General features: G+C 37.3%; 1 protein-coding gene across 1 annotated transcript in view; it reads left to right on the top strand.

Annotated features, from left to right (window-relative positions):
• LOC103192141 (disintegrin and metalloproteinase domain-containing protein 2-like) overlaps positions 1–22,680 on the top strand; it is a 147,235-nt gene that overhangs the window by 112,194 nt on the left and 12,361 nt on the right. Inside the window, exons 11-14 of the mRNA XM_007935066.1 lie at positions 4,126–4,262; positions 13,051–13,231; positions 16,519–16,714; positions 20,007–20,112. Of these exons, the coding sequence (XP_007933257.1) occupies positions 4,126–4,262; positions 13,051–13,231; positions 16,519–16,714; positions 20,007–20,112 (620 nt within the window). The remainder of the gene's footprint in view (positions 1–4,125; positions 4,263–13,050; positions 13,232–16,518; positions 16,715–20,006; positions 20,113–22,680) is intronic.

Below are 22,680 nucleotides of genomic sequence, written 5' to 3'. Positions count from 1 at the left end.
GGCTGGCGTGGGATCGGGCAGTGTTTCATTCTGCTGTGCATGGGGTCGCTATGAGTTGGAAACGACTCGACGGCACTTAACAACAACAACAACAACAACAACAACACATTGCAGGGAGGAGTATAAATTAGTTCAGCTGCTTTGAAAAACCATTTGGCTATGTCTCCTCAAGCTCACCCTACACCTACATTTTGAGTGTATATGTCCACTGAAGGTATACAAGAATATTTTCAGCACTTTTGTTCAAACTGGCCTCAAACTAGAAATAATCCAAATGGTCATCTATAGGAGTGTTCTGGGAGTTCTGGTAATGTAGTGCCTAAAGCATTTGATTGCTAACCAGAAGGCTGGCAGTTCAAATCCACCAGCCACTCCTCAGAAGAAAGATGGGGCAATCACTTCCATAGTGATACTACCTCGAAAACCCAAAGAGGGGTTGCTATGGGTTGGGTCGGACTTGACGGCACATAACAACAATAACAACAGGAGTGTTTTGGTTACCTAGTGCCACTCTAACAGAAATACCACAAATAAGATGGCTTTAACAAATAGGAGTTTATTCTCTTACAATTTTGGAGAAGTCTGAGCTCCAGCTGCCAGGGTCTAGGGGCTATGTGAAAGCCCCTCCACCTTGGGCTTCAGCTCTTCTTCTTACTCTCAGCCCACTGAAGGTAGGGCCATCTCTTCACTCAGGCAGCTGCTAGCTTTTGAGGCTGACAACCCAAGGTCAACAAGTGAAGAGGCCCAGTCCAACTATTACCAAACCACATAGTAGGCCATTAATTCAAGTCCATTAAAGGTCCCATGATCAGCAGGGCAACATGGCAGGCTGCTGAACAACGACCAGGCTACATGCAGGGTTCAAGTGTGCCATTGGCTAGAGACCTTCCTCAAAGCTGCTTCTTATATACTGGAAGCAGGCCACATCCCTAAAGCAGCTACTCAGATGTTCTAGTAGAATCCACCATGGAGTTTATTACCAATCTCACCATTGGGAATAATTATATCCAGCTGCCAGCCACTCAAATCAGGCCCAGCCAAGTTGTCAACAACCTTAACCCCAAGGAGGATGGGCAAATACAGTGTATTAATACAATGGAATGCATACATCTAAATGGTTTATTTCTTAAGGCAAACAAAAAAAAATTAAGTTTGCATGCTTTTTGTTGTTGTTAAGTGCCCTCAAGTCAGCTCTGATTCATAGCAACCCTAACAACAAAACAAAACACTGCCTAGTCCTGTCCCCTCATTCTGTTAAAATGACTGCCTCTTGGTCTATGTACAAGTTCCACATGAGCACAATCAAATGTTCTGGAATCTCATCCTTTGCAATATCATCCATAATTTGTTATGATCCACACAGTTAAATGCCTTTGTATGGTCAATAAAACACAGATAAACAGCTTTCTGGTGTTCTTCGCTTTCAGCGAGTATTTATCTTACATCACCAATGATCTCCCTCATTCCATGCCCTCTTCTGAATCTGGCTTGAATTTCTGGAAGCTTCCTGTCAATACATCCTGCTGCAGCCATTTTTTAGTTATTTTTAGCAAAATTTTACTTACATGTGATATTAAAGATATTGTTTGCTAATTTTCACTCTGTTGGATGACCTTTCTTTGGGATGGACACAAATATGTATCTCTTCCAATCAGTTGGCCAGGTAGCTGTCTTCCAAATTTCTCGCCTCCACCACTGCATCTTTTTGTTGAAACATCTGAATGGGTATTCCATCAATTCCTGAAGCCTTATTTTTCACCAATTTCTTCAGTGTTGCTTGGACTTTTCCCTTCAGTATCATTGGTTCTTTCATAATATACTACCTCCTGAAATGGTTGAACATCTACCAATTTTTTTTTTTTTTTTGACTTGCAGTGACTGTGCATTCTTTCCATCTTCTTTTGATGCTCCCTGCATCATTCAATATATTTTTCCCATAGAATCCTTTAATATTGTAACTAGAGACTTGAATTTTTTCTTCAGTTCTTTCAGCTTAAGAAGTGTTGAGCATGTTCTTCCCTTTTGGTTTTCTAATTCCAGGTTTTTGTACTTTTCATTATAATACTTTATCTTCTTGAGCCACCCTTGAAAATTTCCTGTTCAACTCTTTTATTACATAATTTCTTCAATTCACTTTAGCTCCTCTCCCATTCAAGAGCAAGTTTCAGAGTCTTTTCTGACATTCATTTTGGTCTTTCCCTCCTATTTTGTCTTTTTAATGACCTTTTGCTTTCTTCATGTATAATGTTCTTGATGTCATCCCATAACTCACCTAGTCTTCTTTAACTTGCATCAAACCAAACTAAACTCATTGCCATCAAGTTGATTCAACTCATAGTGACTCCTCCTTAGGTTTCCCAGACAGTATCCTTACAGAAGTAGATTGCCCAATCTTCCTTTCAAGGAGTGGCTGGTGGGTTAGAACAACCAGCTTTCTGGTTAGCAGTTAAATGCCTTAGGCACTGCACCACCAGAACTCCCTTAGCTTGCATATGAGCATCATTTTTACAAGTTTCAAACTCTTGTGTACTATCATAGATAATTTAATATTAAATGGTAGGAAAAAAGCTAACCATGGAAATATGACCAAATAAAATTTTCAAAACAATACTATTGGAAACAACAACCTCAGTACCAGAACCTGTATAAAGTTTTAAAGGGTCATTGTGATAGTTAAGGTTATATGTCAACTTAGCTGAGCCTGGTTTAGAGTGGCTGGGCAGCTAGTTTTAGTTATTCTCCATGATGAGACTGATCATCAGCTCTATGGTGGAATCTACTGGAGAAGATGAGTAGCTGCCTTAAGGATGTGGTTTGCTTCCAATATATAAGAAGTTTTGAGAAAGGTTGCTGCAGCTTTTTGGCACACTTGGACCCTTTATTAGCTTAGTCTTCATTCAGCAGCCTGTCATGCCCTGCTGATTTTGGGACTTCTGGATTTGAACTAATGGCCTGCCATGTTGTTTGATAGTCTTGGGACCATGCCTTTTTACTTGTTGACCTTGGGTTTGCCAGTCTCAGCAGCCAGCAGTTGCCTGAGTTAAGAAAAGCCTCCAGCATCAGTGGGCTGGGAGCAAGAGGCAGAGATGAAGCCCAAGGTATAGTGGCTTTTACCCAGCCCCTAGAGCTTGGCACTTTGAAATTGGACTTCTAGCCTCCTAAACTGTAAGAGAATAAAGTCCCTGTTTGTTTAAGCCACCCATCAGTGGTATTTTGTGTTAGAGCAGCAGAAAGTAACCAGTCATTAACTACAATACAAATAATAATAATAATAATAATAATAATAACTTGCAAGTGGCAACAATACTAATAAGATATTGTCAAAATGTATGTGCAAAATTTGAGAGATACTAGAATAAATTGACATAATACAATCATACTTGAATATTTTAACAAAGTTCTCAAAGATAGCAACTTAAAAAATTATTGAAAAGCTTGATATAAGAGGCATATAAGGGTCTCTCATGGTACAATAGTTAAGTGCTTGGCTGTTAATAGGTTAGTGTTTCAAACGCACTAGTGGCTCTCTCAGAAAAAAAGACCTGGTGATCTGCTCCCATAAAGATTGTAGCCTAAGAACAGTGTGCCTGTGAGTCAGAATCAACTTAATGGCACACAACAGCAATAAGAACAGGCCTATATAGAAATTTACTTTCAAATATTACAGAATCAAGGTTAACGGAAATACATCAAATTCAATGATATAATTAAACTGTCCTCTTCCTCTCTCTCTCTCTTTGTCTTTCCCACACATGCATACATGAAGTATATATTAATGATTATACAGATTTTAAAAAATAACTGACTGTAACAATACTTATAAATAAATAAGAAGTTATATTGAAATTTAAGAGGAGTCTGACCAGTCAATAGAGTCACCAATATTTTTTTATTATTCATTTTAGATTCTAGTAAAATTTCAAATTTTAACTCTCATATTACTCTTATCTCTCTTATCTTGATAATATATGAAAAATGTCCATAGTGAAGGTGATATACCAGATGCCTTCATTACATTTTATCATATTTATTTTCTTATTTTTCATAGAGGAATTATACTATTCCCCAGATGAATGAGCTACCATTCAAAAAGTTGTGTTTTTCTTCTTTCTTTGTTGTTTTTAGCACTCTAGAACCACAAGCCTGGAATCATTTGCACTTATTATAGCTCAATTACTAAGTCTCAGTATGGGGATATCATTTGATGACATTAATAAATGCCAGTGCCCTGGAGCTGCCTGCATAATGAACCCAGAAGCAGTGTAAGATGTTTTATTTTACAAGTTTCATACAAAGATAATTGTGATGTGTTTAAGAAAGAATAAGCTGTAGGAAATAACACTTAATGACCAAGTATTAACCCTGATCAATGATCCCCAAACCAAAGTATATATTCCAAGCTCATATATCTCATTATCATACACACACACACACACACACATACATACATATATAATTTCTCTTGTTATCATTTTTATATTTTCATATATGACCTAAATTTCACCACTATATTTGCTGGAAAAATGTATACTTGATGGACAAAATATGGCCTGTGACCACTACACAGAATAAATAATGTCTGCCTTGTTTTCATTACCCTTTGCATCCTCCTCTGGATCAGCCTTAAGTTTTGACATCTATAAATGTCAGAAAAGCTGTCATTCAGGTTTTGTCTATCATTACCACTGTAGGACAATTTTGGTGTCTTTATCATGCCCCTAAGAAATAGCCAAACCCATTTGTTATCTCTGCCACTATTAAAGGGCACTATAAAATGTTACAGTTGCAGAATAAATTTAGTCAGGGGTTTGTCAGAAATCTTATCTAGTCAGGCATGGAAGCTATTATATAACTACTCCACCTCATCATTTCATATGGTAAACTCTGGCAGGCTTACTCTGTGTTTTACTTGCCAATGTAGTGTTATTTGGGATTTCTTCTTTTCCTATCTCATTGTCCCTGCTTTCACAAACACCTCCTAAAAAATGCCTGCTCTCAAGTCCTTGTTCAGGCTCCACTTTTAGAATACATAGACTGCAGAAGCTGGTATCAGATGTGATCCTAGCAAGCAGACTTTCAGAACTGAAGTGTGGAAATGGATCACTAACTGGTCCAATGGCAACAAGAGCAGCCTTGGCTGAATATTACAAAAATCATTTCTGAGTCTAGTGTCCATTAAAATAATGCTTTCCTTTCTAATTATCTACTCTACTTCCTTTCATTGCCTCCAGATTAATTATTAGAATTAGATGTCAATACAGCCTGAATGGAGAAATACAATCCCTTGAGGAAGAAATAAGATAACTCACAGAAAGCATTGTAGGGCCTGGTTAATAATAAATTTGGCAGGAATAGGGAATACTTGTGGCAAAGAATTTTCACGGTGTTGAGATTAGAGACTAGAACATGAGGCTGGTTAAGTAATACTTTGTTGACTTTGGAATATTAGCCCATTATTTAAGATTAAACATCTTGGCAAGGATATTTGGAATCAATGGAAAGATGCTGCTGCAATGGCTCCTCCAAGTCTGGACACAATCATGACCCATAATAAATGAAGTACAGATAGCATAGTTACATGGGAAGAATATTGAGACAGAAGTTAGAAAACACAAGAAAAGGATTGACTGTTTGACACCTTAGAATCCATTATTTGATCATGTTCTCCAGGAAGGCCTAGAAGATATTTCTTTTACTGAAAGAGACTGGAATACATTAATGACAGGGAGAATGGATAAATGTAATAATGTCTGTCCTTCATAGGGCAGGATTGTCAGTAAGATATCCTGCCATGAAACTGAGCTACTTAATGACATTTGGAGTGACAGACATCTGGAATATCTGTCCTTACCTGTCAGAGACAAGATTGATATAATTTCCACTGCAGGCAGCAAAGCCAAAGTAACACTCACAGTGCTTTTATCTCTGATGATTTTTAATAACATTTAATAGGCTCCTAGAGGTGAGATTGGGAGCTCTGGTAGCATAGTGCCTAAGGCACTTGACTGCTAACTAAAAGACTGGCTGTTCAAACCCGCCAGCCACTCCTCGGAAGGAAGATGGGGCAATCTATTTCCGTAGTGATACTGCCTTGGAAACCCAAGGAGGGGTCACTATGAGTCAGGTCTGGCTTGACAGCATATAACAACAACAACAACAGAGGTGAGATTATTGGACTGCAAACGTGGGTATTGATTTTCTTGTATAACCAGAAAAAAATAAATAAAGCACGCACGCACGCACACACACAACAGAGAGCTGGTGCATCAACATATTTCAAGATTTGAACCAGTTCTCAGACTTAAGAAAATATAATAAATCCCTCCCCAATCTTTCATCAAATGGACCTTATCCATTCACCAAAATAATTGTACACTGGAGAGTGGAGAAGACTGTTAAAGATGCAAGGTTTGACTTGACACTGAGACCTTGGGGGCATCCAGTTAGAGTGAGCAAGCTAGAATACCAAAGGATTGTTTTCCCAAATCATCTCACAGTAGATCAGTTTAAGCCATGACCTCAGCCTGTGGCAAATTCCCTCACCACAGAACTCATATTTGGGATGTTGTTGTTTTTGTTGTTATGTGCCGTCGAGTCAGACCCGACTCATAGCAACCCCTCTTTGGGTTTCCGAGGTGATATCACTATGGAAGTAGATTGCCCAACCTTCCTTCCGAGGAGTGGCTGTGGGTTTGAACCGCTAGCCTTCTGGTTAGCAGTCAAGTGCCTTAGGCACTATGCTACCAGAGCTACTTAAACAGAACTCACATAAATTCTACATCTTACAAAGTTAGGATAATTTTAGTGGAAAGAGCGATCCACATGAGCTAACCCAAATCCCAAATGAACTACTTAATTAGCAGCAATGGCGTATCCTGAGTGGAACTTTCCAGGTGAGAACCATTCTCAATATGTTAAAGAAAGTAGAGAAGTTGATCATCATCATATCCTCATTCAATTCTCCTCTATGATCATAGAATATATGACATGTTTTATGACATATGTGGATACTAAATCAAACCCACAGCTATTGAGTCGCTTCTGACTTATAGCCACAAAGGGTTTCCAAGGCTGTAAAATCTTTACAGAAGCAGACTGCCTCATCTTTCTCCTGTGGAATGGCTGATGAGTTTGAACTGCCCACCTTTTGGTTAGCAGTGAATGTTTTAACCTCCGCACCACCAGAGTTTCTTCATCTCTACTGAAATAGACCAACAAAGACTTTGTTGTCATTTCTTTTGACATTTCTAATTAAATGAGTAGATTCTTTTCAATCTGATTTTTTTTTTTTTGCCAAAGGAAATTGTGTTTAAGTAGAGCAAAAGCGTTTGCAAATCATGTGCATAGATCATCAGTTTATATGTGCTCTCTTGCCTTAAACCTATGTTATCTCTCTTGTTCTGTATCACATTAACTGTGTTGACATTTCATAGAATATCAAAAAGTTCACTGTATCTTTTGAACTGAAAATGTAAAGTTTCCTTGATATTCGATCAAGACGTACTCCTTCCAGAAGATGAGAAATACACCTTGCAAAAATACAGAAGCCAAAACAGTAAATGTTTAGGTGTCTAATGTTTATGACATCTCTTCCATGCAAAGAAAAGTTATTGCATTTGCATCCTCTATCAACAATCTGGAAAGAAACATAGTGTAATGCGGGGACTATTCCCATTCATTCATTGGGTGACTTAGAAGTAACTAATTTTTATTTGAGCCCAGAACAAAAGAAGGATATGTGGCAGGCTCAACTTTAGTCCCAAATATCCTGCCACTTAAGCTTTTATGACTCTTCAAATTCAATGAAGCTGGATTTATCTGTAATAGTTATGGATCTTTTATGGAATCTCAGACAAGTCCCAGGAGATTTTCAGCACACAACCCTAGACTTCTGGGTCACTTCCTGAAGTTCTACTTAGCCTTTTAGATACTTAGCTTTCAACCACCCGACTTCAAGTTGCCATGCAATCAAAGTTGAATTTTACATTTGCTTATTATCAGATTCCCTGAGTCATAAAGTTGACAGACACAATTCATGTCACAATGGAAATTGTCTATGTATGATTCAGCTATGGAAAATCTGGAGGTCACCAGTAATTTATATGAATAGCTAGCTCATACTCCTATGTTACCTCCATTTGTGAGATCAACATTTCTCGGTCACTTCAGACCAATGACCTTATAGTTTCTCCTTACAAGTTGAAGAAGAGGAAAAACTCTGACCTGGTTCATAATCAGTCTGATTGTTTTATTGGTGAGAATAGAAAATTATTTGTAATCACACTATGGTTCAAAACACAAATAGGCTTAAAAGTGTTGAGAGAGTAAATACTTCAAGTGGATGCAGCTGCAAAAATATCTTTGGTTGCTCACTTTATTTGGAAGAAGGTGCCATGTGAAAGGATATATGTGGGGACTTCTGGGCATTGGCAAGTATTTTGGCCATTTATTCAGGGACATGGAAAGTGAAAGATAAAAAGAACAGAGTAAGGCAATCTGAAAAAAAAAAAGGCATACAGATGGACTGATAGAATTTTGCTATGCAGATCTTTATGTCTAATTTAATTATCTTAGCCAAAGAACATCTATCACAGAAGAGGTATTCAAAACCAAGTCATCATGTCATCCATTAATGTCAGCCAGCCTTTGTTCAATGCCACCTCAGTGCTTCTGGAAGTGACCCTTGAAGTGCATAGTAGTTGACCTTTCTGGGAAGACCTTCAATCGCAGTTAAGGGAACCCCAGCCTTTGCTTTTTATGAGAAACAATTCTTGTAAGTATTCTGTAAATTCTTCTGCGGCCCCAGCAGAATTAAGCTCCCTTTTTCAAAAACAATCATTTGATAATACAGCTTTATATTCACCATTGTTTCTTCACTGTGTTATTCACTCCACCCTCTCACTCCTAGTCATTGGTATAACCTGTAGTCAAGTTGCAGTCCACTCCTTTCAGACTTTATTTTTTAAGAAATCTTATTAAGAGAGGTTCATTTTTATTTAATATTAATTTATCTTTCTCACAATATAACTAACTATAAATAAGTGCAAAATCTTTGGACTCATGTCATCCTGAAGGTTCTTAGTATTCTTTCTGTGTACTTTTGAATGTTCAATTCAAAAACAATGATCTGACAGGATGTGTGTTCTGGTTACCTAGTGCCACTCTGACAGGAAATATACCACAAATGGAATGGCCTTAACAAACAAGAATTTATTCTTACAATTTGGAGGCTTTACGTGCAAGTTCAAAGTGCCAGGCTCTAGGGGCTGGGTGAAAGCCCCTCAACCTTGGGATCTAGCTTTGCCTCCTGCTCCCAGCCCATTGGAGCTAGAGGCATTTCTTCACTCAGAGCTGCTAGCTGCTGAGGCTGAGAAGCCCCAAGGTTGACAAGTAAAAAGGCACAGTCCCGATATTACCAAACCACATGGCAGGCCATTAACTTAAGTCCATTGTAAGTCCCAAGGTCAGCAGAGCATAGCAGGCTGCTGAGTAACAACACGGCTACATGCAGGGCCCAAGCATGCCATAGGCTAGAGACCATTCTCAAAGCTTCTCCTTATATACAGGAAGCAGACCACATTCCCAAAGGCAACTAATCAGCTGCTTGTGGTAGATCCCACCATGGAGTTGATTGCTGGTCTCCTCATACGGCTCAGCCACTCAACCAGGCCCAGCCAAGTTGACACACAAACCGAACAACCACAATGTGAATCTGATTTTTGTTCTGAGGTTCAATATTTTGGCATTAAATCTAATGCCAGATTTGGAGATTTGGAAAGAGGCATGCTATATTTTAGAACATTTGATCATTTTTGTGAAATACGAAACCAATACAGTGTAGTGGTTAAAATAGTGGTAGCAAGAGTTCAGTTTTTGGCTCAACCACTTACTAACTGTGAAATGATAAATACTAAAGATTTCTATTTCTCAGTTTCCCAAATATAAAATGATTCTAACAATTATCACTATATCTATTAGCTTCAGACTCCTTCTATAACAAATTGCCACAAATTTAGTGTCTCAAAGCAATACAAATGTATTATTTTACATATTGGAAGTCAGAAGTCTTAAAATTAAGGTGTTCCTTCTGAAGACTCTGGAGTGGGAGAGGGTACCAGGCCTGGTTTTGTTTTGTTTTGTGTTTACCTTTCCCAACTTTTAGCTCCTGCTTGCATTCCTTGGTTCATTGTCCCTTCCTGCCTCTCCAAAGCCAGCAGAATTGCATCTTCAAATCTTTCTCTTTCTCTGATCTCTGTTTCCTTGATCACATTTCCTTATCTAACTTTGACTTTTCTACCTCCTCTTAAAAGAACACTTGTAATTACATTGATCCCACTTAGATAATCTAGGCTAATCTTCCTATTTCAAGATCCTTAATTTAACTGTATAAGCAACAACACTTTTGCCATGTAAGGCAAAATATACGCAGGGTTTAGGGATTAGGACGTGAACATGACTTCTTTGGGAGGCCATTATTTTGTCTATCAAACTATCTCACAGGATTTCTATGAGAATTAAAGGTATTAATATATTTATAGTGCTTAAAACAGTATCTGGCACAGAATAATCACTATATGAGTGCTTGCTATATCATTAATTTGCATATGGGGGAAATTTCTATCTGGCTTATCACACTTTTATTTAAGCATAAATATATTCAGCTGTAAAATATAGACTATAGATTTCTGAAATAGATGCCTAGTCTCTTAGATATTCTACACAGAACTGATGAAATCTTTTGACAGATATTTTTAAGAAAATAGTCACTGTTTCATCTTGTATTTTCAAGATTCTTGCTGATTTTTTGCATTTATGCTAAATATCCTCCACAGAAGTATGCTATGTGTTTTCATTTGCTTCTTTTTCACATCTAAAGTATGTATTTATTGTATATTGCATTTAAGTATAAAAAGATATTTTTCAAGAGCATTATTTGTTTTGGTATATGACTAGCTTTATTAGAATAAATAATCCCATAAGGGATAACTCACTCACATATCCCACTCTGTATGTGCTTTTAATCTGAATATCATTACTGGCATATACTTCAAAAACCTGAGGTTTGGGACCATCAATTATGTTGTACAGTTAACCCTCATTATCTCTGGATTCCATATTTGCAAATTTGCCTACTCACTAAAATTTATTTCTAACTCAAAAATCAATATTCACAGCAGTTTTTGTGGTTATTCAGAGAGATGCGCATGTAGAATGGCATATACATTCCCGGGTGAAGTCAAACAAAGCTAATTCTGTATTATCTAATTCATTGTTCACGGAGACTTTATAAAAGAGAGTTAATGCAAATAATTAGAATTGACTACATATAATTGTAATAACATTAGTTATGTCAACAGTCAGTATAATAATCCTTATTAAGATAGACTTTGAAAATACAAATGCTCAAGAGTTATTAAATACGACCTGTTTCATTTACTTATTTATTTTTCATTCAGATCTTTATTGAACTCGTACTCTGTGCTGGCATAGTTGTAGGCAATGGGGATACCCCAGTGGAATATTCATATGAAAATACCTGCTCTCTTGGGGTTAACAATCTAATGAGGACATGAGATAATAAGCAAATGACACTAAAAGGAAAAGTAAAAACACTAAGGGAAATAAAAGTCAAAAGAGTGTGTTACTTTAGATAGTGTGGTCAGGAAGGTTCTAATTGACTGGGTGGTTTTTAAAGAGGGAGTAATTTTTGAAAAAAAATCTTTCCATGTGGAGTGAACAATACGTGTCACATGTCTGAGGGAGTGGACAGCAAGAAGGCTACTTTGATTGAATAGAGATAGTAGATAGAGGTTAAAGAAAGCATATGATGGAAGCATAGAAAAAGTTACTGGTGTGGAAAAGAGCTCAAATTCTGGATGTAGTTAGAAGTTAGAGTTCATAGAATTTACTGATGGATTGGATACAGAGTGTGAGAAATATAGAAGATTCTTCCAGTATATAAGGCCAAGAGGAAAGGATAAGTGGAACTGCTACTTAATGAACTGGAGAATAATCGTAATAGTAGCAAATGCTTATTGAGTACCAATTATGTTCTAACTGGTTTACACATATGGACATAATTAATCATCACAAATCTATGAACTAAATAATAAATCATCTCAAGTTATAGACAAGAAAACTTTGAGGAAAGAGAGTTCAAATAACTTGCTCAAAGCTGTACAGTTTGTGACAGAAAAAGAGATTTGAACTCATGCAAATTGATGGGCTCCAGAGAATGCAATCTGAAACATTGTGCTACCTTGTAGGAGGTACATCTTTGAAGGAAAGGAAGAGGAGAGTTAAATTTGGGGCAAGCTAATTTTAAGAAGGTGATTAGCCATTCTCTAGACAGAAATGGTGAGTATAGAGTCGAACATATAGAAATCTGCCATTTGAGTGAAAATTTAGGGTTAGAAAAATGTTTGAACTGTCATGGTACAGATAGTGTCTAAAACCATAGAACTGGTTTAGTTAAGCAGGGGTGAATATACATAGAAAATAGGAGAGATTTAAGTACTGAATTCTGGGATATTCTAATCCTTAACAATGAGAAAGAGAGACCAAAAACCAAAACCAAATTCACTGCCGTCAAGTGGGATCTGACTCATAGTGACCCCTCCTTGGGTTTCCAAGGCGGTATCACTACGGAAGTAGATTGCCCAACCTTCATTCTGAGGAGTGAGTGGTGGGTTTGAACTGCCAGCCCTCCAGCTAACACTCAAATGCCTTAGGCACTATGCCACCAGACTCCCTAGAAAGAGGGAAGGAATCAACATATGAAACAGTAACAGAGCAACCTATAAGGTATGAGGAAAATCCAGAGAGAGAAATGTCATAGGTAAGAGTAAGAGACAAACTGAAGAGATTTTACCCATTACTTACTCTAATTTAAGATCATTTAATGTAAGAGCAGAATGTTGTGTAGTTGATTTCTGTGAAAATTTAACAAAATAGAACATTTGATCTGCTTTGGAATACTCATTTAACTGTGTCTAAGGTTACATTGTACATGAAAATAATTCTTACAGAAAAATTTAAATATAATTTTAGTCATTCCAGTGGTGTGAAGCTCTTCAGTAACTGCAGCATGGAAGACTTCAAACATTTTATTTCAAAGCCGAATTCTCGGTGTCTTCAAAATCAGCCACACCTAGATCCATTTTACAAGACTTCACTATGTGGTAATAAACAAGTGGATGATGGAGAGCAATGTGATTGTGGGCATACAGAGGTTGGTACTGAATAAGAAGTTTTTACAATAGAATGTCATTAAAAACTCAACAAACTGCAACACACTGCCCTCAAGTTGTATCCTACTCATAGCGACCCTTCCTAGAGTTTCCACGGCAGTATCACTATGGAAGTAGATTGCCCAACCTTCCTTCCAAGGAGTGGCATTTAAGTGCCTTAGGCACTACGCCACAAGAGCTCCTAGAACTAAAATTATATCTATAGTACTACACTGCCATTTTGCTGAACTTATCAAACTCACTATTCTCTAAGAGCATCAGTGTTGAGAAATATACAGTGATAATAACACATAAATAAATTGACTCACAAGTTGGAGAATTACAGTGATTTATAGATTATCACCATTGGTCATTAGTAAACCTACATTCTGTGATCAGTTAGGCCTACTTCTGAGTTAAAAGTTCTGTTTTCTACCTCCAGTGTATCCCCTTTCTCCACCCAAAAATTTCATTTTAATCTGTGTCCTTGTTCCATGAAGAAAGACAGAGCTTGTTCACAAAGGTAATAAAAATTGTATGCATCAATTTTATGACATCTGACTATTCTAATGCAGGTCTCTATGTAAGTCCCAAATATTTAGTGTAATAAAATTTAGGCAAAGTCAATATTTTCATACAGAAAACTTTTGAGTAGGATGGAGGTGGGGAGTGTAGAGGAGAGAATATAATGAGAGAGAGAGGTTGGTGACTGGCACGGACCTGAAACTGCTAACAAGTCCGCATTTCTTCTCCATATGGCGTAAGTCACTCCTGATTATGTTCAACACAGACAAAAAAGTTTCTGCATGTCAAAATATGTAAGAAAGCTTATCAATTTTTCCAACATCACTCCATTGAATCAGCTTAGATCTATTTTACAAAAGATTATAATGGAAATGCTGGGATCTAACACAGCAAAGGGATAGTCATCATAGATCTTAGTTGTACCAAAAAAGCAAAAAAAAATCACTTCCCTCAAGTCAGACCGACCAATAGCGACCCCTCTAGGAGCTCTGGTAGCATAGTGCCTAAGACACTTGACTGCTAACCAGAAGGCTGGCGGTTCAAACCCACCAGCCACTCAGAAGGAAAATTGGGCAATCTACTTCCATAGTGATACTGCCTCGGAAACCCAAGGAAGGTTCACTATGAGTTGGGTTCAACTCGATGGCAAACAGCAACTTGGGTTTCCGAGACGATATCACTATGCAAGTGCATTGCCCAATCTTGCATCCCAGGAGTGGCAATAACTGAGCTTTAAATCCCTGGCTTATAACTTTCCTCTGGAATCCCTCTTTCAGAACAATGACATTTGAGGGGCAGAATTGTGCAGGAGAATTATAGAAAGTCAGTATTCACAAGCGTCAGTGTCAATTATTTGTTGATGGAGCCTTGATGGCGCAGTGGTTAAGCACTCTGACTGCTAACTGAAACTCACCAGCTGCATTGGGTGAGAAAAACGTGGCAATCTGCTTTCATGAAGATTCCAGAAACCAAAAAACCAAAGTCACAGCCATGAGTCGATGCCGACTCATAGTGACCCCTAGTGGATTTCCAACTCCATAAATATTTACGAAAATAGATTGCCCCATCTTCTTTCACGGGAGCAGCTGGTAGGTTTGAACCAGCAACCTTCTGGTTAACAGTCAAATGATTTAGGCACTGAGCCATCAGTGCGTCTTTCCTTGGAAATCCTGTGGGGTAGTTCTACTCTGTCCTGTAGAGTCACTATAAGTCAGAATCGGCTTGATGGCACACAGCGACAATTATTTGTTGAGGGGGTGTAGGAAGGCTGTCCTGTTCATTGTAGGATATTTAGCTATAGTCCCAGCCTCTACCACTAGATGGCGGTAGTATATATGGTACCAGTAGCCTTCTAGCGTAATCATCAATTAGAGTCCAAAACCACAAACAACCAAACTCACTGTAGTGACCCCTCCTTGGGTTTCGGAGGCAGTATCACTATGGAAGTAGATTGCCCAACTTTCCTTCCAAGGAGTGGCTGGTGGGTTTGAACCGCCAGCCTTCTGATTAGCAGCCAAATGCCTTAGGTACTACACCACCAGAGCTCCCAGTTATTGCTCCAGAGATTGCTAAATATCCCCTGGGGTCAAAATTGCTGCCAATTTAGAATATTAGGACTAATGTTTATAGTATTTTAATAATGAAATAAGTGACCTAGACTAGTGTTACTTTATGCTTTTTTTTTTTTTTTTTTTGTCTAATTCATAATTTCTAAAACCCTGGAATACTCAGTGAATCACTATTATTTAATGTCAAAGTTTACGTTAGTGCATGTATGTTTGTGAATGTGTTGGGGCTATTATTTATTTAGACACAAATCAAAGTTTTTAAGCAAATTTACTCTGGGCATAGTTGAATGTTAGTACAGAAGGGCAGAATCAAGTGTGGGTGAAAAATATAAAAGTGATGAACTGTTTTGTGTTGTTAAAGAAGAAATGAGTCCCCAATTCTATAAATAATACTAGCCACAATGATATTGTTTGAAGGTAAAAAACCAGAGCAGTTATCATGGAGTTTATTCCATTCATGGGGACTCCATGTGTATAGAGTAGAATTGTGCTTAATAGGATTTTCAAGGTTGTTATCTTTTTGAAGCCCATTACCAGGCTTTCTTGTGAGGCACCTCTGGGTGGATTCAAATAAGAACTACTTAATATCACAAAAATATTGGAATATATCGTCTATCTTCTTGTGTCTTTATTTGATTCTGTCTGTATCAACAAGAGTCAGAAGTCAATCTGCATCCCTAGGCTATGGTTGCATAATGGATGGGCATGTTTTAGACAAATTTGCCACTCCAATGTTCTCAAACCCACTTTAGGTAAATTTAATAAATATTTGCTGAATAAATACATAAATAAATGGGCATTTTTTTGGTTAACATGGGATTAAGATGTATTCCATAATTTACATGTTCATTAACAATTTTTTTTTGAAATAAGCAAAATGTATAGTTTACTTTCAAGTATTTAACTTTCATTTCAGGAGTGTAGAAGAGATCCATGCTGTGAATATAAAACGTGCAGATTAAAAGAAAATGCTGTTTGTGCTCATGGATCTTGCTGTTCTCAATGTAAAGTAAGAACTCTGTCATTTCTATATTAATCATGTTATTTAAGCAATCGCAGCACTTGCCATGGTCTTGCTGCTCTCAAAGTAAAGTAAGAACTCTGTCATTTCTATATTAACCACATTATTTAAGCAATCGCAGCACTTGCCATGCTTTATCCTATTTTATTAAGAATTATTTTCTTCATTCTCTCAGTTAAGAGCAAAAGGAGAAATATGTAGGTTATCAGAGGATGAATGTGACCTCACTGAATATTGCAATGGTTCCTCTAATGTTTGTCCAGAGAATGTCTATCTTCATGATGGGTACAGATGCAGCATGAATCAATGGGTCTGTATGGAAGGAAAATGTCGGGACGGGACTAGAATGTGTGAAGAAATCTATGGTGAAGGTATTTATTATGATTGGATTTCCATTGCTTTTATTTTGTTTTGAGAGTTAAAAGAAATTTCTATGTTAGTAATGTAATAAATTTGATGTAAATATTTAAAGGATTACAGACACAGATGATATATCTCCTCAGGAGAAATTTAAAAAAAAATATTCCTTGAACTAGAAAATACAATGTTGGATTATTTCCACAAAATATGAGAGGATGAAATTCAAAATTATGATCATTTGAATTTGTGGATTCAAGACCTGAATAGATCCAATTATCTTACTCTGATTCTTATCTATAACATTTTTTGTTATATAGTATTCTGGTTACCTTAGGAGCTCTGGTAGCATAGTGCCTAAGGCACTTGACTGCTTACCAGAAGGCTGGAGGTTCAAGCCCACCAGCCACTCCTCGGAAGGAAGGTTGGGCAATCCTACTTCCGTAGTGACACTGCCTCGGAAACCCAAGGAGGGGTCGCTATGAGTCGGGGCCGACTCGACGGCAAACAACAACAACCACAACAGTGCCACTCCGACAAGCATATGTCACAAATAGGATTGCCTTAACAAACAGGAGTTCATTCTCTTACAGTTTGGGGGCTTTAAGTCCAAGTTCAAAGTGCCAGGCTCTAGAGGCTGGGTGAAAGCCCCTTGGGGTTTAGCTCTGCCTCCTGCTCCCAACCCACTGGAACTAGAGGCTTTTATTCACTCAGACAGCTGAGTGGCTACTGAGACTGGCAAGCCCAAGGTTGACAAGTAAAAAGGCACAGTCTTGATGTTACCAAACCACACGCAGGCCATTGATTCAAGTCCATTGAAAGTCTCAGGATCAGCAGAGCGTGGCAGGCTGCTGAACAATGACATGACTACATGCAGGGTTCAAGATGCCATAAGCTAGACACCATTCCCCAAGGCTTCTGCTTAGACACAGGAAGCAAAACACATTCCCTAAGGCAGCTACTCAACTGCTCACAGTAGATTCCACCATGGAGTTGATTACCAGTCTCATCATGGGGAATACTACATCCAGCTGCCAGGCCACTTAACCAGGCCCACCCAAGTTGACCTACAAACTTAGCTACCACATACAGGAAAATGAGTATGATTCTAAATATTCAAATGTGCATAAATGTATATGTGGATATAATTAAAATCACACACATGCACAAAACAGCATAGTCACATTTGAAAATGCTAGATATCTTAGTGGAATAGTTGCTGAAATCATTTTTTGAAACAAAACCATAACAGTGAACTTACTGCCTTTTAAGTAAAGGAGATCTATGTTTGTCAGGCACAACCTTTAAAAACCTGACTACTATTCTTGTATAGGATTAATTTGAAAACATGGAATTCAGAGATTAGCACATTAGTATTGGTAGATGTAAATTGGTATCAGCTGCAGAAACATCCTACCAGAAATTTTGAATTATTTGATCGATATTAAACATTTATGAATGAAATGAAAACATAAAACTGTGACACAGGATGTGTTTGAAGACTTCTGATAAAAAAAGATGGGAACAGCAGCAAAGGTTTATTTGAGGTTTTCAAAGCAGAGACAGTCAAGAGGGTCAACCCTTCCCCACTGGACAGATAACAAATCCAGCTGTTTTTCTGCATATATAAAGGTAGCAGAGGTTACAAGGGAGCTCTGGTGGTGTAGTGCCTAAGGCATTTGCTAACCAGAAGGCTGGTGGTTCAAAGTTACCAGTCACTCCCCAGAAGGAAGGTTAGGCAATCTACTTCCATAGTGATATTGCCTCTGAAACGCAAGGATGGGGAGCTATGAGTTGGACCTGACTGGACAGCAGTGGGTGTAGAAGATACAAAGTAACTGGCAGCTGCAAAGATGAGCATGTAACTAAGATTCACTGAACATGTGGAGAAAAACAACACAATTTAGCAAGTGGAAAATGATGTATCCGAGGAAAGAAATTTGACATAACCACTAGATCAGGGACTGACAAGAATTTAATATGGTTATTTAGTATCTATAATGAAGTGAGGAAGGATATTTTGTCCTTATATCGAAGCAAGTGATTTTGATTCTTGAGGCATTTTACTAAAGAATCCATTGGAGATGTTGGAAATTAAAATTCTGCTAAAAAATAATAACAAATAGACTGAATGACTATAATGACAAAACTGAAATTTAAATGTGGTAAGCTCATAAACGGAACTGAGAAATTCTTCCTCATTGATAAACACACAAACAGAAAAGAAGGAAGAAAAAAGACAGACATGGATTTTTTTTTTTTTTAATTGTGGTAATATGTAAGAAAAGATTAGCCATTACAGCATTCTTTACATGTAAAATTCAGTGACATTAATTATGTTCTTCATGTCACTTAACTATCACCATTATCTATTTCCAAGTTTTTCTAATCTTTAGTAGAAACTCAGACCCCTTAAAGCAACAATTCCCCCTCTGCCCCTCACTCCAGCCCATCCTTGGTAACCACTAATAAACTTTGGTATTGACACACACACCTATTCTAGATATGTTATATAAGTGGACTCATACAATATTTATCCTTTTGTTACTGAGTTATTTCATTCAGTATAATGTTTTCAAGATTCATCCATGTTGTATCAGGACTTTATTTCTCTTTGTGGCCAAATAATACTCCATTGTATTTATGTGTAACATTTTGTTTATCCATTCATCAGTTGATGAACATTTAGGCTGTTTCCACCTTTTGACTATTGTGAATAGTGTCTTAGCTTTGAACTTGGTTCGATGGAGTTTCTGAGAAGTATATAGATTTTCAATTCAATTTGAGGTTAAATGAAGCTTTTTCAACAAAATTAAAAAAAAAAAAAGATTTTCAGGTGGATTGAACACTGAAAATTGAAAATTGACTATAAGGTTTTTGGTCTCAGAAAACTGTGCTTAAGAAAAAAAATAGATTGGTGTATATACATACAGCTAGTGGTGTGAATAAATTTTACAAATTTTTATCTGTAAAAATAAAAACAACTTTCTCTTTATATATACTTTAAATATAATGAAATGTAGAAGAAATGAAACAATGGAAAGTCAAATAATGTGGAATTTTAAGAAGTACTTTCTAGATAATGAACACAGATAATAGAGAAGAATACTTTTAAGGCTAAATATTTTACTTAAAAGATGGGGTATGTGTGATTTTTATTTTATTTTTGTCAGTAATTTTAAGAATGTAAACATATTCTGAATGACACATTTTAGATTCATTACAATTTAAAAACTTCCTTTTTAATTAAGTATTTTAGATTTGGCTTAGAGTCCATATGATTAAATATCTCTGCACTCTTTCTAGGTACTCTGTATGGTTCTCAAGCATGCTTTGAAGAAATTAATTCTAGGAATGATCAATTTGGGAACTGTGGCTTAAGTCCTAGTGGATTTGTACCATGTAATTTTAAGTATGTAGTAAAACTTATATTTGGCTTTAAGGATAGATGATTTTTATTTATTGCTTTAAATTCCAAAATACTGTCTGCCTTTCAATTAAGCTCATAATTGGTCAAATTATAAATATTTTAAAGAGAATTTCTATTATTTATATAGGAATATATATGTGGATATATATATATATGTATATGTATATGTATAAGTATGTATGTATCAGTTGTAAAATTGATCATTTTTCTTTGCATGGTACCGTTTTTGGCTTAACAAATGATCAGCTTTGTAGTGGCAAAATCAAGGGCACTGAATAATTTTCCACTATTGATGAAGTATAGTATGATGTTTAGAATGAGTAGTCTGCAACCAAATTGGGTTCAAATCCGAATTTCACAACTGATTATTTTTAGTCAAAGTCATTCTATTTTTCATTGTAAAATGGGATAATAACAACCAATATCTTGTTGATGTTTCCAGGACTGACATTAGTCACTTGCAAACAGTACTTAAAAGATTGACCCATAGGATATGCTATATAATTTTTGGCAATATTTATTATTAAAATACTACAGCCAGTATGTTACTTCAAAGAATCAGATATTTCCCAACTCAGGTCTGGAGGGTGGGTCTGCCATTAAGGTATGCCAGGAGGATGAGGCCACTGTCTCAAACTGAGAGAGTGGGGCTTCCATGCCCAAGGGACAGAAGAATGGGGCCTGGCAGAGCTAAGGAGTGGAGTTGCCACTCTGATGGACTAGGAGACTGGATCTGCCCAAAGCGGAAGAAGAGTTGTAGTCCTAGTAGGCCTGGAAGGTGGAGCTGAAGCCCAGGCTCAGGGACCTCCACTCAGAATCTGGAAGCTAACATCCAGAGTCTGGAGGGCAAGCCACAACCTAGATGGTCTCAGAGAACAGAGAATTATTTTCCAGTCTTGAGTTGTTATTGTTAGACACCATCAAGTTGGCTCTGGTCCATAGTGACCCTATGCACAACAGAAAGAAACACTGCCCAGTCCTGCACCATCTTTACAATCTTTGTTACACTTGAGTCCATCATCACAGTCACTGTACCAATCCATCTCATTGAGGATCTTCCCTTCTTTTTTGACTCTCTACTTTACTAAGCATAGTATCCTTCCCTAGGGACTGGTCTCTTTTGACAACATGACCAAAGTAGGTGAAACAAAGTCTGGGCATTCTTGCTTCTAAGATGCATTCTGGCTACACTTCTTCCAGGACAGATAGTTTTGTTCTTCTGGCAGTCCATGGTATTTTCAATATTCTTTGCCCGCATCACAATTCAAGTACATCACTTCTTCTGCAGTCTTTTTTTATTTTTTGTCCACCTTTCACATGCATAGGAGGAAATAGAAGATATCATGGCTTTGGTCAGACATCCCTTAGTTCCCAAACTGACATCTTTGCCCTCTAATACTTTAAAGAAGTCTTTTGCAGCAGATTTGCCCAGTGTAATACATCTTCTGGTTTCTTGACTGCTGCTTCATGGGCATTGACTGTGTATCCAATTAAAAAGAAAACCTTGACAACTTCAATCTTTTCCCCATTTATGTTGATGTTGCTTATTGATCAAGATTTGAGGAATTTTTTTTTTTTTAATATATAATTCATACTGAAGGCTGTAATCTTTGATCTTCATTAGTGCTTCAAGTCCTTTTCACTTTCAGCAAGTAAGGATGTGTCATCAGTGTATCGTAGGTTGTTAAAGAGTGTTCCTCCAATCCTAATGCCACGTTCTTCCTCAGATAGTCCAACTTCATAAATGATTTGCTTAGCATACATATTGAATAAGTATAGCAAAAAGCTACAACCCTGACTCATGCCCTTCCTGATTTTAAATCTTGCAGTATGTCTTTGTTTTGTTTGAATGACTGCTTCTTGGTCTATGTACAGGTTTCTCATGAGCACAATTAAATATTCTGGAATTTCCATTACTAACAATGTTACCCATAATTTGTTATGATCCACACAGTCAAAAAGACTTTGCATACTCAATAAAACACAGATAAACATCTTTTATAGTATTCTTTGCTCTCACCCAAGATCCATCTAACAACAATGCTATCCCTCATTCTATGCCTCTTCTGAATCCTGGCTTCAATTTCTGGCAGTTACCTGTCAGTATACTGTTGGAACTATTTTATTTTATTGCTTTATTATTATTATTTAATTTTTATTGTGATTTGGATGTAAATTTACAGAGCAAATTCCTTTTCCATACAGCAGCTCACATACACTTTGTCTCATGACATTGACTGTATTTCCTACAATGTAACAACTCCCCTTCCACTTCCTCCCCATGGTAACCTCTTCCTGTGTCCTTCCCTCCTATGCACTCCTGCCCCCCAAGCTATCTCCCTGTGCATACACAGCCCTTCTATTCTCTGATGATTGATCTCTCCAATGAGTGTATCTACCTAATGTAAATGTTCAGCTCATATGCCTGTCTTTTGCTTGGCTGGAAGCCACAGGAGTGTGTTCAATTCCAGACCTGAAAGGCAGCTAGGAGCCATAGTCTCAGTTGTTCCACCAGGCTCTATCACACCAGCAAACCTGGTCCTTTTTTTT

The sequence above is a fragment of the Orycteropus afer genome, unplaced genomic scaffold, assembly GCF_000298275.1.
Source record: "Orycteropus afer afer isolate SDZICR_OR568_19922 unplaced genomic scaffold, OryAfe1.0 scaffold00024, whole genome shotgun sequence".
In the NCBI taxonomy this organism is placed as follows: Eukaryota; Metazoa; Chordata; class Mammalia; order Tubulidentata; family Orycteropodidae; genus Orycteropus; species Orycteropus afer.
Note: the sequence above shows the minus strand (reverse complement) of the source record. Positions and strands in the feature narration are given on the sequence as shown.